The sequence below is a fragment of the Lepidochelys kempii genome, chromosome 9 (assembly GCF_965140285.1).
Source record: "Lepidochelys kempii isolate rLepKem1 chromosome 9, rLepKem1.hap1, whole genome shotgun sequence".
In the NCBI taxonomy this organism is placed as follows: domain Eukaryota; kingdom Metazoa; phylum Chordata; order Testudines; family Cheloniidae; genus Lepidochelys; species Lepidochelys kempii.
Genome location: NC_136388.1, coordinates 91971259 through 91988969, shown reverse-complemented (window position 1 = coordinate 91988969; position 17711 = coordinate 91971259). Strand labels below are relative to the sequence as shown.

General features: G+C 42.3%; 1 protein-coding gene across 5 annotated transcripts in view; it reads left to right on the top strand.

The window, feature by feature from the left end:
• The window catches only part of MAMLD1 (mastermind like domain containing 1), a 349448-nt gene that overhangs the window by 298807 nt on the left and 32930 nt on the right, over positions 1-17711 (top strand). For 4 of the 5 annotated variants that reach the window (XM_073358364.2, XM_073358362.1, XM_073358361.1 and 1 more), the window contains one exon: positions 11635-13317. In XM_073358364.2, the coding sequence (XP_073214465.1) occupies positions 11692-13317 (1626 nt within the window). In that variant the 5' untranslated portion in view covers positions 11635-11691. Of the gene's footprint in view, positions 1-247; positions 327-11634; positions 13318-17711 lie in introns of all 5 variants that reach the window. The other variant, XM_073358363.1, reaches the window with a different exon arrangement.

Sequence of the window (17711 nt, the reverse complement as noted above, 5' to 3'; positions counted from 1 at the left end):
AATGGGATCTTTGCCGTTGACTTCAGTGGGTGCAAAGTTGGACTTTGAGAATATAAAAACTGCATTGAGGAATTATTTTGTGTGTCTATAACTTATATATATATATATGTGTTTGGAAAATGATAGAGTTCACATTTCCATGGTAAACTAAAAAGTGGGAACACATTGTGTGTCCAAATAAGCAAAACTCCGTGTAATGTACACTTACTAGTTAATAACTAACATTCTTTCACTGTAAAAATTATAGTTACATCCTCAGCAACTCTCCCCTCAACATGGGTACTTCCACGTTCATGATGAATCCATGACAGTACAAAACATGAACAGTAAGTTGTCCACACTGAATTTTCTTGAAGAAGTTCAAGGCTTTCTCTATCCCAAAGTTGTCTCTGTGGCTTGCCTACATTAGGAGAAATGGTGTGTTTTTAACATTTGTTATAATTCTAGTGTAGACAAGGCAATTTGTAGTTTTTAACACATGCTAGGTGGGCAGGGTAAACCCTCCCCTTAAGTTTACTTGGCCTAGCTAGGACAGGTTAAAACTATGACTAACCAAATTAGGGAAAGCTAGTCCACCCCAGTTGCTAGGCTTATACAAAACTTTAGAACTCACCCCTTCTCCTTTCTATATTTCCATATGAATTTTAATAATTCATCCTGCCATGTTTTTAATGTCATGTCAACAGGGATGTACTGAAACAAAAATACTTGCACATGTGATTGTAGTGTCCAGGAATGAGATGGTTTGGGGAGGAAATTATTAGAGAGAGTCATCTGATGACAAAATGCCAGCTTCCTAGAGATCCCCTGATCCTGCTTACCTATTGCTTCAGTAAAAGATCACCTTTATAAGCAGAACAAATTCATTTCTTTCGTGTTAGCAGCTGGACTTTGTGTATTGCACGTTATTAGAAACATATGAACCCCTCCTTGTAGGGAATTTTGGTATAGTAAAATATGGACTGTTCTTGTAATTGAAAAGCTTTTACAGCAAGTACATACACAAGAGAAGTGCCAATAAGAAGATAGGTATTTAGAAATTTGGTCACCCTTTCTAGTGCATTCAGAGAAACAGGGCTCCACAGCCAGCAAGCCAGAATCTTTAGCCTGATCCTGAATAAGTAATGTACAGTGTAGTTTTGACTGGCAAACTGGGATGGACCACACTGAGAATGCCACACTCAGGCAGACTGTAAGAAACAGGGCAGACAATCCCCCAAAACTGGTGGTTTATTCTATACTTAGATTCACCAAACCAATAACAAAGGAGCTTCTGTAGCACCATACTGGTTAACCAGAAGCCAAAGACAGTCTCCTTTAGGCATTCCAGTCCCTTGGCTCTCATCCAGACACACAGATCTAATATAGTGAGAGGTTACTGAAAACCCTATTCACCAGACTTAAGGTTCTTCCAATCCCAAAGGATCAGACACTTACCTCCCCCCATCTTGGTCAAGATGTATTTCAGATCTTACTGAAATATCACGCTGTCAGCCAATTTAGTAAGCTAACTAAAGTTTTTCTTAATAAAAGAAAAGAAGAGGTGTATTGAATGGTTAAAGAATCCTATACATACAAATGATTTTCAATGTTCATAGATCAGGATCATAGCAGTGATCATTCTGGCTTGCAAAAGTCTCTCTGATAACTTCCAAAAGATTGGCCAGTCCTCAGTCCATTGTTCAAAATACTCCATTTAGTTGTAAATCCACAGTCCAGAGAAATGGAGCAGAAATGAGGAAAATAGAGATATCTTGAGTGTCTTTTATATCTTCTGCCATGTGCATTGAAATTTACTGTCCCAAACAAGGCCACCATATATGGAAAGTTACTAAAAAAGGTGTAGTCCAAGGTCACATGTCCACATCACGTGCCCTTACAGGCCTTGTTGAATCACAAGGGTGTCCTCAAGAAGAGCTATCTGGAGAGTTAATTTTTCTGAATGACCTGTCAAGCTTTGACTAGTCCATTCACAATGGGCTGTTGAGACTGGATGTAAACTACCTTGTGGATGTTACCCCAAGAACAAACACATTTGAGATACAAATACATAGCTTTGTATCTAAAGTTACAAATATTGGCTGATACGTAGATTTAACCTGAATAATCATACTTGACAGACTGTAACATTTCCCTTGGTACCTTACATGATTTCTACTTTGTACAAGTTTTGTAGTAATTATATAATAATGGTATCAATAATAAATTGTCACCCATCTTTTATACAGCGTCACAATAATATGTTAATGTTTTATTGTAACTCTGCCTTAATAAAAACAAAACAGAAAACCTACAACTACCGTTGTCTATAGTAGGATTCTAGCACACAGTAAAAACAGACATTTTTTCCTAGTGTAGATATGGCCCCCGTGGCTTCTCAGATTACTCTCTATTCAGAAGTTGGTATTTCTTCTTGGATGAACCCCTGTAATGTCAACTTTGGCCACCAGAATGCAATTGGGCCCACAGGAATGATATTCAGGGATATGCTAAGCCGGCATACCTCTTAACATGGTGGCAGGTTCTTACCTAGCTGACTGTCATGGGCCCCTACTCCTTGAACATATCTGCAACTGAGCATCTTGTCTGGTTTTTTCATTGTCCATGTGCCCTAAGGCAGCCAACCTTTCACCTGCAGGCTGTCCATCTTTTCGTTTGGGCAGAGTACTAAGTAACCACTGCCATTTTAAAAAATGTGAATGCATATCCTAACCACTTCATGGTAACTGTTCTTTGTCATAAAATGCCCAGTGGAATTCTTATCTTTATTTTTAATTGAGAGTTTTCATGGATTAGTAGATCATAAATCTACATCTGGATTGTGGAATTTTGAGTCATTGCAGAGGTGAAAATCCTTCCAATCTGTACGTTTACAACACGGTAAAGAATTCAGCGAAGTTTATCTGTGTAAATGGAAAATTGGCAGCCTCGTTTTCACATTACACTGCTGCTTTTGTCTGAACAGATAGAAACATTTTGGGCTGATGTGCAGATAGCTCTCGTCAAAGTTTGTTGAAGCCACAGAGACTGAAGTTTTGATGGCTGAGTGCTGCAAACAGTTTGCCACTGGCAAATGCATACCACATCTAGTTTTGACAGTGTCTAGCATTTAAAAAAAAAAGAGAAGAGAGATGCACTCCAGTCAGTGCAGTTTAGCAAATCATAGATTCTGATTTTACATTCAAAACCAAACCAACCAATCCCACAATCATGGTTTGCAGTGGTTCTTCAAAGAAAACCTGTGCTTTTAGCTTAAAATTCGCAATTCAGTGTATCAAAGTGTAGCTCTTCCATTCTGCTTAGCCTGAGTGGGGGTTACATGACCTGTCCCTTCTTCTCAAAAGTTAAGCACGCTCCCTCTCACCATTATTCAGACACGTTATGTCTTTGGCAGCTAGTTGGTGACCTGAATTCCCTAGTTTTCTGAAGCACCCTTGTGCTGCCTAGAGAGCTTTTTGTGTAAAGCTCTCAGAATGCTGGAGAATGCTGATGGCTACTTAGAGAGTCTAACTTCCTTCCTGATGGTCGGCTGTATTTTAACAGCCGGGCTGTCTCCTGACTTTAACCAAAGGAACATAAATGTCCTAGAAAGAGGGATTTTTCAAAGAGGGACCCAACTCTCATTGAATTTCAGTGAGAGCTGGGTGACTGACTCTCTTCAGCCCCTTTGAAAGACCCAACGGGTATGTTCAATTGGTGCTATCAAACCGAGAGAGGAAGGAATCTCCCTGTACTACTGTTCAGGGTGAGAGCAGAGGGAGTGAAGGCAAAAGAAAGTGAAATGGTTGCAAAACAGGAGTCCAGTGTGGGCTGTGTCAAGGCTACAGTTCAAAATGGTGGCCTCCTCTCAAACTGCTCTCCCCCTCAAAGCAGGCTGTGTGGATGTTGAACTGCTAGCGTAGGTTGAATCGCACCCAGTGGTAATCGGTGGAAGCTTTTGTTTCTACTGAGTTGTGTTTATTTGCAAAAAGTATCAAATCTGTGGCCGGCTAAGAGATCACGTTTGTCGTTGTGATGCAGGCCATGACTGCCCAGCTTCCTCGTAGAAGCAGGGGTAGAACCCAGATTTTCCTTCCAAAGCACAAGTCTCTTACAGTTTTCGGCGAAAGGAAAATTACCTGTAGCTGTTAGCAGTGTAAGGACCATACACACGAGCAGTTCTGATTCCACCCAGTAGGGGTAATGGTATACATGCACAGTCTGTGGCATAATTAAATTCCTTGCCATGGTCAGGTGCCCGAGAGGAAGAAAATATGTTTGTAAAAAATTTGGAGATCGAATGTCCTTGGTATTTTGGAGAGCCTCTAACACGGCTTTAAGTGCCCACCTGGGGGATCCTCAGCATTCGAAGGTGAGGGCTGCACTAGCTGGGCTAAAGAATCAGCTCTTCTGGCTATCCCAACGGAGACTTTTGTAAGGACTGAGGCCAGGCCTACTCTACAAAATTATACTAGTGTAACTACGTCGTTCAGGGGTGTGAAAATCCACCCCCCTGAGCGACGCAGTTATACCGACCTAACCGCTGGTGTAGATAGCGTTATGTCAATGGGAGAGTTTCTCCCTTCGGCAGGGCTACCTCCTCTTGGGGAGGTGGGTTAACAACGCTGATGGGAGGAGCTCTCCCGTTGGCAAAATAGCATCTTTGCTAAAGCACTACAGCAGAGCAGCTCGACGAGCAAATACGAATGTGACCATATGTTAGTCATTCACTAGCAAAAGGTAAGAAATGGCAGTGCATTTGATAGGACATTTCTAATGTATCCCAAGTGATCTCAGTAGAAGTGTGTTTACTATTTCCTTACATACACAGGACCACTTCCTTATGCTCCATGCATCTGCTCTTCCCATAGTCCCTCCAGTAAAAATGCAACAGTATTGACATTTCACGTCTTTCCTTTGTGTTTTTATGCCTGTCTGTTTGGGGGAAGGGGGCGGGGGTGGTTTTTATATAGTAACCAAAATTTTTTGGCAGGGGCATCAGGGGAAGAGGCGAATACCAATGTGGAAGTTGGATAAGGCCCCACTGGAGCCAAGGATCAGGGATCCGCAATCCGTGTCTTGTGATTGCCATAAATCAGGGCCTGAATCTGCAATGTGCTGTAAAAGCCAGTCAGAACTGTCTTACTCAACAGTAGGTTTAGTAGTTCCATTTTTTCCTCCCTAATGATTATCTCTGCATAGCGTTGACCTAAATTAAGAATGTCTCCATCGTTGCTATAGCTTCAGTGTGTTTCTAATGGAAGGAGGGGTCTGATGGCAGCCAGGTTGGAAGAAATGAAGCCCCACTGAGTCCTGCATTTCAACCCAGTTGGCGCTTTTCTTTCAGGGTCTGGGGGTGCAGAGGAACAAGTGGTAGGGAATTAATGTAGGCTGCAGTAGGGGCGGGGAAGGTTGGCTTACATGGATAGCTCCTATTTTTAAAGAAAGAAATGAAGCTGAATGACTAGGCAGACAGGCAGGGAGGCTTATTCAATTAGACATTTTAATAAATGGAATCATGCTACCTGTCTCTCTTCTCAATCTGATTTCTCTGCTTCAGTGTTTACCGCTTGCACCTTTCAGCTTTCTCTGCTTTAGACAAAGCTCTTCAGGGCCTTCCTCTCTGTGTTTTGGAAAGTGTCTGGCACAGGGTGGGAATTACCATTATCAAAATACTAATGAACTATGTAAGGTTGCCAGTTTTGGTCGGACATATTCCTGGAGGTTTCATCACGTGACATAATATTTAATTAAAGATTAATCTTTAATTCCTGGAAACTCCAGGACAAACCTGGAGGGTTGGCATCACTAAATATATGAAAGTGCCATGCAAAGAGACTGCAGATCCCACTATGGTGACACTCCAGCTTGGTGTGAGCAGCCTCCATTATCCATCGCTTCAATCTGCCCCACATCCATTTAAACTAGGTGTAGCCCACCGGGCTCCCGATAAAAGGCCAGTGCAGCCCTCAGTTGGTTTAAGATGGGTGCCCTGATCTTGGGCTGGTGCAGGGAAAGTCTGGCCGTGTCTCACTGAATCTGCCTTTCATTCCTTGCGCCACTGAGACTGAAGCGTGTGCGTGCACCCGGACACACAGACAGAGGATTGTTTCTCTACTCGCAGGTTGTGTGTGGCAGATTAGATACTTATAACCACAGCTGAAAAGCTTACTTGGAAGGAGCAGTGTAAACAGTTATTTATTCTCGTTATACTACCATTATGAGCTAGCAGTGCTACTTGTTTGTAACTTTCAGCCTTTCCCAGAAATGCAGCCTTCTCATTCTGAGATAAAAGTAAAACTGGGACAGTGTCATAGTCTCGTTTTTAAAAGCAGACCAGAGATAATGGAGGCTTCATAGTTTAATTTGGCAAAAATCAGAAGGGCTGCCTTTGCTTCCCAAATGTTTCTTAAGAGGCTATCATGTGCACTCTAATGCATTTTAATGAATTTTCACAAGGTCACATGAGAGCACATTGGTCGCTTGTCTGTTTAGTCCTTGTTTGTGTGTATGAATGAAGCTTTTACAGAATTAGCCGTGTACAGTAGTCAATCAGCGCAATTATTTATATACATGCATTCATTGCCAAATCGAGCTTGCCTGCATAATAGCCAGCACAGAATGGGGCAGAACACGTTTTGATTGCTATTCTGATTTATTTGTTGCCAGATAATGAAAAGCAATCTCAAAATGATCTCAAAGGAAACGGGGAGTGAGTTGTAGTAAAACAACCCTTTCCCCTAGGAGGAGCCAATACCAGGCAAGGGAAGCTGGCAGTAAGGCAAGTGAAGAAAGAGTATGAGAAGGACATGTATGCACCCCCAAGAAGTCTTGGTCTGGAGATGCCCCATCATAACTTGATTGATAAGGGCCTGCAATGAGCAGCTGATTGAATTGGTTCACCCAGGGGCTCCTGGATATGGACGTCCTAGCACAGCCGTGATGATCTGCTGCCACTACAATCAGATTAGCTAAACTAGCAAGTGTCTCTGTAACGTGAAACTGAATTTCTCTCCCCTGTACTTGTCAGAACTGCCACAGCAGCATGTTAATGTACTGTATTTTCCAGTGAAAGCATTCAAATGGGATTTAGGGAGTTGGGGAGAAAAATCTAGCAGGCTCATAGCAGAGATACCAAGGCGGCATAGTGTGTACTGTAAATGAGTAATGAATCATGTGTGCTTGAGCATGGAATACTTAAGCATACCTTTATATAATATAATATCAAATCCAATGAGCGATTTCCACACCTAGCTGATAACGAATAAAGAAGTGCCCGGTATAATATTGCCATCTTTTATTTGCTTGGGATGCTTCAAAGGTGGTATTTTAACCTTGCAGATATGGGGCAGTATTCAGACCTGTCATAAGCGAATACAACTCTGCTGAATTCAGTGGAATTACACCCACTTACACCAGTAGTGAATTTGGCCCTGTGCGTTTTATGGGCACTAGCTGTAAATACTCACCATGAAAGTGAAATGCCAAGATCTTTTGCATATTAAAAAAAAAAATCCTGTAGACATTTTATTATACTAAAAAGCAGTTTTTAAAAGCTTAAGTAATACTTGAGACTTAGAGGCAGATTTGCCAGGGGTCAGAACTCAGTTGGGGGTGGATTTTCAAATGATCTTAACTCTGATTTAGGAATCTATATAAGGTCTTGCTTATCAACAGAACTCTGCACCCAGCAAATTCCGTTGGGACACTTATGGCTGGATTTGCCACAAGAGTTCAGTACCCAGCATGCTGAAAGGTTTTAAAAATTCCCTGTGGATGCTGAGCCCTTCTGAAAATTCTGGCCTTAGTCTATGGAGTCCTGTTTCTAGTAATTCAAGGGGGTAATGGGGTTTTCCTATTCTCTTCACACTTGCTCCCCAGTGCAACAATTAAGTGGCTTTTCTAAGTGTTCTGAAAGCCGAAATTCTGCGCAGTAAACTCAAGAGCCAGGACAGACATGCCAGTAATTCAGTTGGCCATGTATGGGAGACACCCCTCAGTTTTCCTGCCCAAGGTTTCCTGGGGTGCTGCTTGGGATCACAATGTGTTTATTTTGGAGGCTGGGAAGGAAGTAATGGAAAGTTCTCTAAATGTGTGTCTTTAGATTTACATAGCTGTGCCTTACTGACATGTCTCGGAGAGCTTGGGCAACGTCTATTCAAACATACCACTTCAGCCCATTTTTATCAGAGCAAGAAAGGGGGCACTTCAGATAAACAAAAAACAAACACCTGATTTCCCACCCAGCAGCCCATCCATCATCAGACCTAGGGCTTGTGCCGTTTTCTAATGATCACCAGACTTAGGCTGTGTCAGGTCAGTGGAATAAGCAAATGACAATCTATAATCCTTCGTTGAGCATGCTCTGCCAGAAACCCCCAGATGCTTGCATCTACACACTTTAAAGTGCAATAGCTGTCATTGGGTGTGGCAAGGAGAGAAGTTGTGTCTCTCACAGTCAGGAATCAAACTTCATAGGTTTCTATAGACCAAAGTCAGAAGACAACAGGAATCTAGTACAGTTGTCGAATAACTGGTGTGTGTTCCTTTTAATTAACACGTTTAACAAGCAGGTGCTCATATTCTGCACCAACTCTAACTTCCAAGTGGTTTTCAGGTGCAGCCCATGTAGAGCCCATTGAAGTAATGCAGTTGGGAGGTCACAAAGTCATGGATCACTGTAATAAGGCCCATATCTGAGAGAATGAAAAAGGCTTTCTTGGCCCTAGGCCCCAAATGTTGCTTTTATAGGCAAAGGGTAGACCAACTCCATCCAAAACATGGGCAGGAACTACCCCTACCATACTCCCTGATATTCCCCTTTACCCCCAAACCCTGGAGCATCACCACCTGATTGATCCTCTGCCATCTCACTTTCCTCCAAATCTCTCTGAGCTGCACACTGAGAAAGTGGAGGTATCGCACCATCTATATTTGATGATAATCATAAGCCTTGTTCACAAATGAACGATACTACAGGCCCCATTAACAAGCACCTTCCTCCCCAGCCATTGAAATGGAGAGATGACAAAATAAAGTCTCTGGAACCCAGCATGAGCAATCGCTTGGGAGCAGATGTGGAGTTGCACAAAACCTACCCTCTAGCTCCTCCCTGAGAGAAAAAAACAGCCAATGTAAAGCTATTCACTTAACCTGGGACATGTTAACATGCATTATGGTCAGAGTGAGCAAAAGGTGCTGAAGGATTTAAGAGATTCTTCAGGGAGACCTGAACTTTGTCTGTTGCTTCTCTATGTTAGGACTCAGTGCTGAGGTTAAAATTGGGGATATGCTTACAAGGGTCATTTCAAAGTTGGCAGTCTCCTTGACATGGCTTCTAAGGGGAGAAAATATAATTCTCAGGAAGCAGGACCAACTGTTTAATTGGGGCCATGCTTCTGAAAGGGGCCATGGCATGCTGCAGTGGATGACCGTCTACATTTGTAGAGCACTGATGTGTGTGCTTAATATTGCATAATGGGGAATATTCGTCTACTGCTGACATGCAGGGATCTGCACCAGTGGGGAAGAGAAGACTCACTTTTGTTTGTCCTTTTGGATTTTAAGCTCTTTGGGGAGTGATTGTCTTTTACTAGATGGAGGTACAGTGCCCACCATGGTGGGGTTGGCTGGGGCCTTTAGGTGCCACCATAATATAAATAAGACATAACAATAAAGTAAACTAGAGTGGGAGTTTTTGTTGATAAACCTGGGTGCAGTTTGGTCATGACATTGGGGTTAATGCTTATATTCTTGCAAAAGTGCTGTGAGGTTGCTTTAATAACCATGAATGATTGAGAGGACCTGATTGTTTTAGAGCTCCCTCAGAAGAAGAGATGCCTGTTTGAAAGATTTGTTTTATTTCTGTCTGAGTGCCCTGCACACATGTTACCAACTGAATAACAGAGCTGTAGAAACTGTACAGTTACATTCGCTTCTAACACTACACCCCTGCATGCTTCTACGACCTTGTCTGCACAAGAAAAGTCTGCAAATCGCTCTATTAGCAAACCCTCCAAGTGGAGACATAGCTGATACATGGAAGTTCTTGCCAGCATAGCTTATATCAGTTCTCCAAACAAACAAACTAACCAGGCAAGAGGACTCTTTGCCTCGTATAACTGTGTCTACAGTAGGGCTTTTGCTGGCATAGCTACATTGGTTAGTGGTTTGATTTTTATTTTATTTATGTATCTATTTATTTCCCCCCTACGCTCCTAACCAGCATAGCTAGGCCGGCAAAGTGTGCTGCATTGTGGAATATGTGGGTGGGAACTGCAGAGCGCATCAGAGTGTTGCGATCTCACTGCCCTGTGTGGTCAACGATGGCGCCAACTAGCTACCTTTTAGTTTGCGCAAGCAGCAGCCATTGCGACACTTCGGCGCGCTCTGCAGTGCCCAACCCTGTAATCCACACTGCAGCAGAGTGTTGACATACATTAACGTGTAGACCAGGCCTGGAAGAGGCTTGCAATTTTTGTATTATCTTTAAAAGATTTAAGAGGAAACTATGGCTTTTTTATTATTTGCCTGTTGGTATTTAGGTAACTTCGAAATGCAATATCTCTCTCTTGATAAATAACGTACTTGTAATGCCTTTAAATTGAAGCAGCAGTGTTAATGACTGATTAATCTTACGACCCACAGGCCCTGGATATTAAAGTAAGGACCACAGATAATTACATTTAGAAAAGACTGGCGTGTCATGTCAATGGAGCATTAAAGAGCTATTGTTTTCAGCTTCACTTTCTTTACATAAAGTATGAAGTGTGATCATATTTGTCAAGGTTACTGGATTTTTAATTCAACATTTAGCGAGTATCGAGTTTTTCATGTGCCTTTTTGTATTTTACAAACCCTGTAGGTTTTGTGAAGGAGCGGCAGTCCTTCATATCATAGAATCATTGAATATCAGGGTTGGAAGGGACCTCAGGAGGTCATCTAGTCCAACCCCCTGCTCGAAGCAGGACCAATCCCCAACTAAATCATCCCAGCCAGGGCTTTGTCAAGCCTGATCTTAAGCAAAGTTGGGGCTAGAGTGCATTTATAAGAAACCGAAATTAAGATTTTAGCTGCTGTTTGGTGTTTGAAGTCTGAAAGATCTGTGGCTGGGGAGCTTGAAAGATCAAAATTTGTTTAGATATTTGAGGGTTGTTTTGCTTTGTTTAGAAAAGTCACATGTCGTGTCTTTAAAGAATGTAAAATAGTTTAGCTGTCTCAGGTCTGAACTTAATACCCATTGTTGGCACTGGGTCACCAACTTTAATCCATGATTCTATTCAACTCTACCATTGTTTAGACAAAAAAATAGTTTCCATAAAAATGTTGGCATGTGTGTTATGCAGGGAGCATAATGTCTTCATTGAAATGGTACCAGAAAGTATTTTTTAAAATTCTATTATTCACAAGACAGACAATATTTTACACTTTTAACATCCAGTTTAAGACTAACATGTCAAATTTAGCACTTGTCTGACTGGTTGCAACTCTGTTGACTTCAGTACAGTTGCGTCCACTTAAATCCTGGCTGACTTTGTCCCAGTAGGTCTGTTTTTCCATTGTAAGTTTTTAATTTTCAATATTGCTCTGTCTCAGTATTTCACCTTGCAACTTTCGAATGTGGTATAAGGCCAATAACATGTCCTTTTCTTGCAGTTACAGGGATCCATTAAGAGAAAACTGGAAGATGACAGCTCCCCTGCTTCCAGTGGCATGCCCGATGTCATTTTCCCAAGCGACAATAAGAGACTCTGTCTTGATGATGTAACTCTATCTATGGGCCAAGAGACCAATCCCAATGTGTCATGTCCAGATATGCAGAACTCTCCATTCTCTACCAATCACAGCACTTCTTCCATGGGAGTAGCTGGTCATTCAGTGCTGCTTGAAAACAATCACATGAATGGCAGTGGCATTGGTTCTCCATTTTCGGTACCACCCAACACAGAAATAGGACAGAAAGGGACAATAGGTGGACAGAATAATGTTGCTCACTATGATGAGAAAGGAAACAACATGCAGTCTGTGGACCAGGAATTGCAAGATCTGTTAGAAGAGCTGACAAAAATGCCTGATCCTTCTCCTAATGAGCTGGATCTTGAGAAGATCTTGGGAAGCAAGACCGAAGAGCCGCTTGGTCTGAGCCACCCACAGTCGAGCATAAGCACCACACCAAAGTCCTCTCCGCAGACATCTCACTTGGAGAACCACATTGCAAACAAAGATTTTTCTCCAGGTTGCAATCCAACAAGTGGAGGATCACCCCAAATGAGGCCTTCATCTGTTGGGGCTAATTATCCGGTTCCTCCCCCAAACAAAGCTGTTGTATCACCCATCTCTTCGGCAGCACAGAATAAGAACCAGGCACAGTCTATTCTGCCAGTACCCTTGCCCAACATGCCTACATCTAACTGGCATGCACAGCAACTAAAGCAGCTGGCAGCAAGCAAACAAGTGTCTACTACTAAACAGCAAGTACAGGCTCCCAACTGGCCAACCATGTCCACTCCAGGTCTTTCTCCGCCTTACAGGCCGGGATCATCCCCCCTCCATCAACCTTTCAGCCCTCAAAATGTCATGGTGTCTGGCATGGCTTCTAATAGTTTACCAGGAAACAATATTCAAAGTCCTCAAAACGCTCTGCTTTCAAGCATGGCTTCCAGTAACAACCCGTCCAGCGGGCCCTCCCCACCATATGGGTCAGAGAAGCTTTCCAGTCCAGCGCTTAACCAGCAGCCTTTCAGCCCCCAGAATTCCATACTATCCAATATGACTTCAACCAGCCTCCCAACCAACAATATTAAAAGTCCACAGAACAATTTGGTTTCCAGCATGGCCTCCACGAATACTGGACCCTCCCCACCTTACAGGCCAGAAAAACTGTCAAGCCCAGCTCTGCATCAGCAGCCATTTAGTCCTCAAAATACATTAATTCCTAACATCACTCCCACCAGCAATCCCACCAGTATGCAAAGCTCTCTTTTTAAATTGATGACTACAAACCAGTCCAAAAACATGAACATAATTATGCAGCAGCCATCTAATGGCTTGCAGAATGAGAGTCCTGTTCCCCAAGACCAGTTTTCTTTCAATAACACCAAACCACTGTCTCATTTTGCATCGGAGTCAACTACTCCAAAGATGTCACCCATGACTGCCAATCCAGGGCAGCAATCCCTTATTCACTATCTCCAGCAACAGCAGCAAGCTCCAGCCACACAACAGTCTCCACAGACTAATAATACCCCGTTTATCGAGCAACATCTTCGACAACTGATGCAGCCACCTCGGATGCAGAGACATATGCAGCCTGCTGCTTTGCCATCTCAACCCAGACAGGTTAGAACATTTTCTTCTATATTAAACAGGTTACATTAAAACACTGATGTTTTTGTTGAGGTTTTTTCCCCCTACCTCTCTGCTTCAAATATAGCATCACTAAGCCCTTTGGCTATGTGCGTAGACATAATGGTAACAACATTCTGGGGTTCTTGGGAGTAATTGTATTTATTTCTTCACTCTGTAGTTCCATCACGCACATCCTAGCTGTTTCCCCTAGCTGAGTGGATAGTTCCACACTATTGTACAACGAATGTCTCAGACCATCACTTTTTAAGAGAATAGTTTTGCTCTTCTAGTTAGCTTATTTTGGTAACTGTGAAGATATTCACATGATGGATTTGCCATCATCTTTCACTCTTTGTTAAAAGAATTTTTAATACTCTGAACCAGATTCCACCCCAAGTTACACCTCTGAAGCCAGGTAGGCTCAGGTGGGATGGAAAGAGGTGCCAGAATATGGCCCTTGTATGTTTAACAATGCAGCACTTGAGTATCCGGGAGAGACTTGAAATACCTGTTACCAAAACTCACCAAAAAAATGACCTCCTTTTGGTGAGTGCCTACCCTTCCCTAGGTAGATCTGGACTATGTGTTGAGTGGACAAAGGACAGCAGCTGTTAGGGGTAAGAAACGCCATTCATTCCTCTCGAGTAACCCTTGCTGCTGAGTGACGTCTGTCCATATCCTACGTGACCTGAGAGATGTTCGTTGTGACCAAGAGCCTTTGACAAAGGGAGAGCTAAAGGAATGGGGTTCGTTCTGTGGGTGCAGGCTCAAGGGAAACAAAGTGGTTAAAATAAAAATGCAACCTCACAGCCACAATTAACTATGTTGCTAACCAGAAGCAAAACTCTGGCAGTAGAATCTGTCGGGCTGCGTTATTGAGCACAGTGGACTCTGACCAGACACCAACTGGCGTGGAATCTAATCACTTATCATTGACCTGCACTCAGAAGAGCGGAGGATGGTCTCTGAGGTGCTGTTGAGTTTAGCTGAGGAATGACAGACAAAATTGAGGGTTTCTTTGTTCTTCATTCTACCACGGTCAGCTTTCAAACATCCAGCATGTGCCAGCAGTTCCCACACAATAGTATCTTAGCTACCATAGCTTTTTCCTGTACTAAGAATAAGAAATAAGGTAGCTGTTGGTAAATGTCAGCTTCTTAATGGTAACTAAATGTAGCTCCTTTCCACAGTGGCCATTCTAGGACTGACTCACCCTTTTCCAAATAAGTGTGCTCTTGATAGCCCCTTATTATGATGAATCTGCTTCAAACAGGCTGGTGGGAAGGGCTGAAACTCACTGATGCTGCTTATCCAAACATATGTATCATATACCACCGGGCACTTCAGGGGTTGATTAGGCATTAAAACAGAAAAAACAGGCTACAGATGTAAGGCCCTGATCCAGCAAAGCACTTAGGCACATGCATAATTTAAGAATGTGAGTAGGGTGACCAGATGTCCCGGTTTTATAGGGACAGTCCCGTTATTTGGGGCTTTGTCTTATGTAGGCACCTATTACCCTCCACCCCCGTCCCGATTTTTCACATTTGCTGTCTGTTCACCCCACATCTAAATCCCGTTGTCTTCAGTGAGACTAGTCGTCCTCTTAAAAGTTAAGCATACAGTGAAGTTGTTTGCTGTATCATGGGCTAAGAGTGTTTTTTCCCCTGCTCCTGAGGACCCTGGTGCCCCAATTTTCCCTGCTTTGCATTCTGTCACACACGTTTTGAGCTCCGACATCACTGGAGTAATAGTAATAGGATGAAATTTAATAGTGAGAAGTGTAAGGTTATACATTTAGGGATTAATAAGAATTTTCGTTGGGTACGCATCAATTAGAAGTAACAGAGGAGGAGAAGGACCTTGGAGTATTGGTTGATCACAGGATGACTGTGAGCCTCCAATGTGATATGGCTGTGCAAAAAGCTAATGTGGTCTTGGGATGCATCAGGAGAGGTATTTCCAGTAGGGATAAGGAAGTTTTAGTACCGTTATACAAGGCACTGGTGAGACCTCACCTGGAATACTGTGTGCAGTTCTGGTCTCCCATGTTTAAGAAGGATGAATTCAAATTGGAACAGGTACAGAGAAGGGCTACTAGGATGATCCGAGGAATGGAAAACATGTCTTATGAAAGGAGACTCAAGGAGCTTGGCTTGTTTAGCCTAACTAAAAGAAGGTTGAGGGGAGATGTATGATTACTCTCTATAAATATATCAAAGGGATAAATACCCGAGAGTGAGAGGAATTATTTAAGCTCAATACCAAGGTGGACACAAGAACAAATGGATATAAACTCATCATCGGGAAGTTTAGACTTGAAATTAGATAAAGGTTTCTAACCATCAGAGGGGTGAAGTTTTGGAATAGCCTTCCAAGGGAAGCAGTGGGGGCAAAAGATCTATCTGGCTTTAAGATTAAACTCGATAAGTTTATGGAGGAGATGGTATGATGGAATAACATGATTTTGGTAATTAATTGAGCTTTAAATATTCATGGCAAATAGGCCTAATGGCCTGTGATGGGATGTTAGATGGGGTGGGATCTGAGTTACCCAGGAAAGAATTTTCTGTAGTATCTGGCTGGTGAATCTTGCCCATATGCTCAGGATATAGCTGATCGCCATATTTGGGGTCGGGAAGGAATTTTCCTCCAGGGCAAATTGGAAGAGGCCCTGGAGGCTTTTCACTTTCCTCTGTAGCATGGGGCATGGGTCACTTGCTGGAGGATTCTGTGCTCCTTGAAGTCTTTAAACCACGAGTTGAGGACTTCAATAGCTCAGACATAGGTGAGGTTTTTCAGGAGTGGGTGGGTGAGATTCTATGGCCTGCGTTGTGCAGGAGATCAGACTAGATGATCATAATGGTCCCTTCTGAGCTTAATATCTATGAATCACTGATTTATTCTTTTTAGCCAAAAAAACCTGGAAAAGATGTGCTTTGGAGATTGTCTTTAACTGGTCAGTGGCTCCTCTTCAGGCATCTTTCTTCATGCTTGGCCTGTGCTGCATTTCTAGCCCCTGCCCGCCTACAGCGAGCGAGCGTATAATTTGGGGGCTATTAGTAAAGATCAAGGACAGTTGAGACAGTGATTACAGGTGGTGATTATTTCACATGTCCATGTCAGTTAGGGAAGGTCACAGTGCCTTACTGATTTTATAAGGTAAGACTTATTACATTAATTATTTCTAAACTACACTGCTTTTCCAGGTTTTATAGCTTGTTAAGCTGCTTGTGATCAATGGTGAGTGTTGAAGATCAGGATATTTGCCCTAGGTTTTAATAACTTTGACCATTTTTAATAAAAAAAATGGCCCCGTATGCAAAATTATAAAAAATACCATAGAGAGAGCATATTCTAGACACATGAAACATCAGAATTCCAGTATACTTAAATTTCTTTGACTATTAGTACTTAACTTTTGCTGTTTTGTATACAGTTATTTTTTTCAATTGGGTCAAAAGCACTGACATTGAGCTTTTATTCACAATCCCGATTTCACGCTAGGTTTATGCCTGTGTAATTCAGTGGATTTCAGTGGAGTTATTCCAATACACCAATGTACCTGAGAGCAGAATCGGGCCCTTTATAGTTTATTACCACCACCTCTCCATCACAACCAGAAACGAATAGAACTATTCAAACACAAATCGATCATTGCATTAAAGGACAACAAGTAAAAGATCAGGAAGGGGAGGCAAATAGCTTCTCCATCTTTAAAAGTAGTAACTGTTAATGGAGAACAATATGGAGAAATATGTTAAGAGGAAATTAACATAGTACCCTGGAATGTTGTTTGGTGTTTTGAAATCATCCCCCTACTCTGTGCATGCGTGTGTTTGTATATGTGACTAAAATTTATAAAGAGAAGGCACAGTGCTTTCTTCTTTTGAGCAAGAGATGCGGCTTTGTACAGAAGAAGGAGGAGAGAATGGCTGGTGGCCAGTTGGAGGAAGAACAATAAAGCATGAAACTGGATCTTTGCAGCGGGCAGAGCAGCATGGGGAATGGAGCAGCTGCTGTGACATAGACTCAAAGTGTGAGCTGCGTTGTTGTTGTTGTTACACGTTAAAGAGAAGACTCTGCATTCCAAAAGCTGGAGTAACGTACTGATGTCTCGCAGCTATATGGTTTTTTTGTACTTCAGAGATTAAAATATATCATGTAGCTTAGTCAGACTGTTTTCAAAATCGCATAGTGCCTGGACAATTGGTAAATCTGATAATGTCTAATCTTCTCTCATCTGAAGTGCTGTGTCTTCATTGTTGAGCATTGACAGATATTGATTTAGTCACTGACAGTTTGCATTTTGTGATATTGGAAAGCCTGGTACTGCTAGCATTGGTCGTGTAGATTATATTCAAGTTTTCATTTTGCTCATGTAG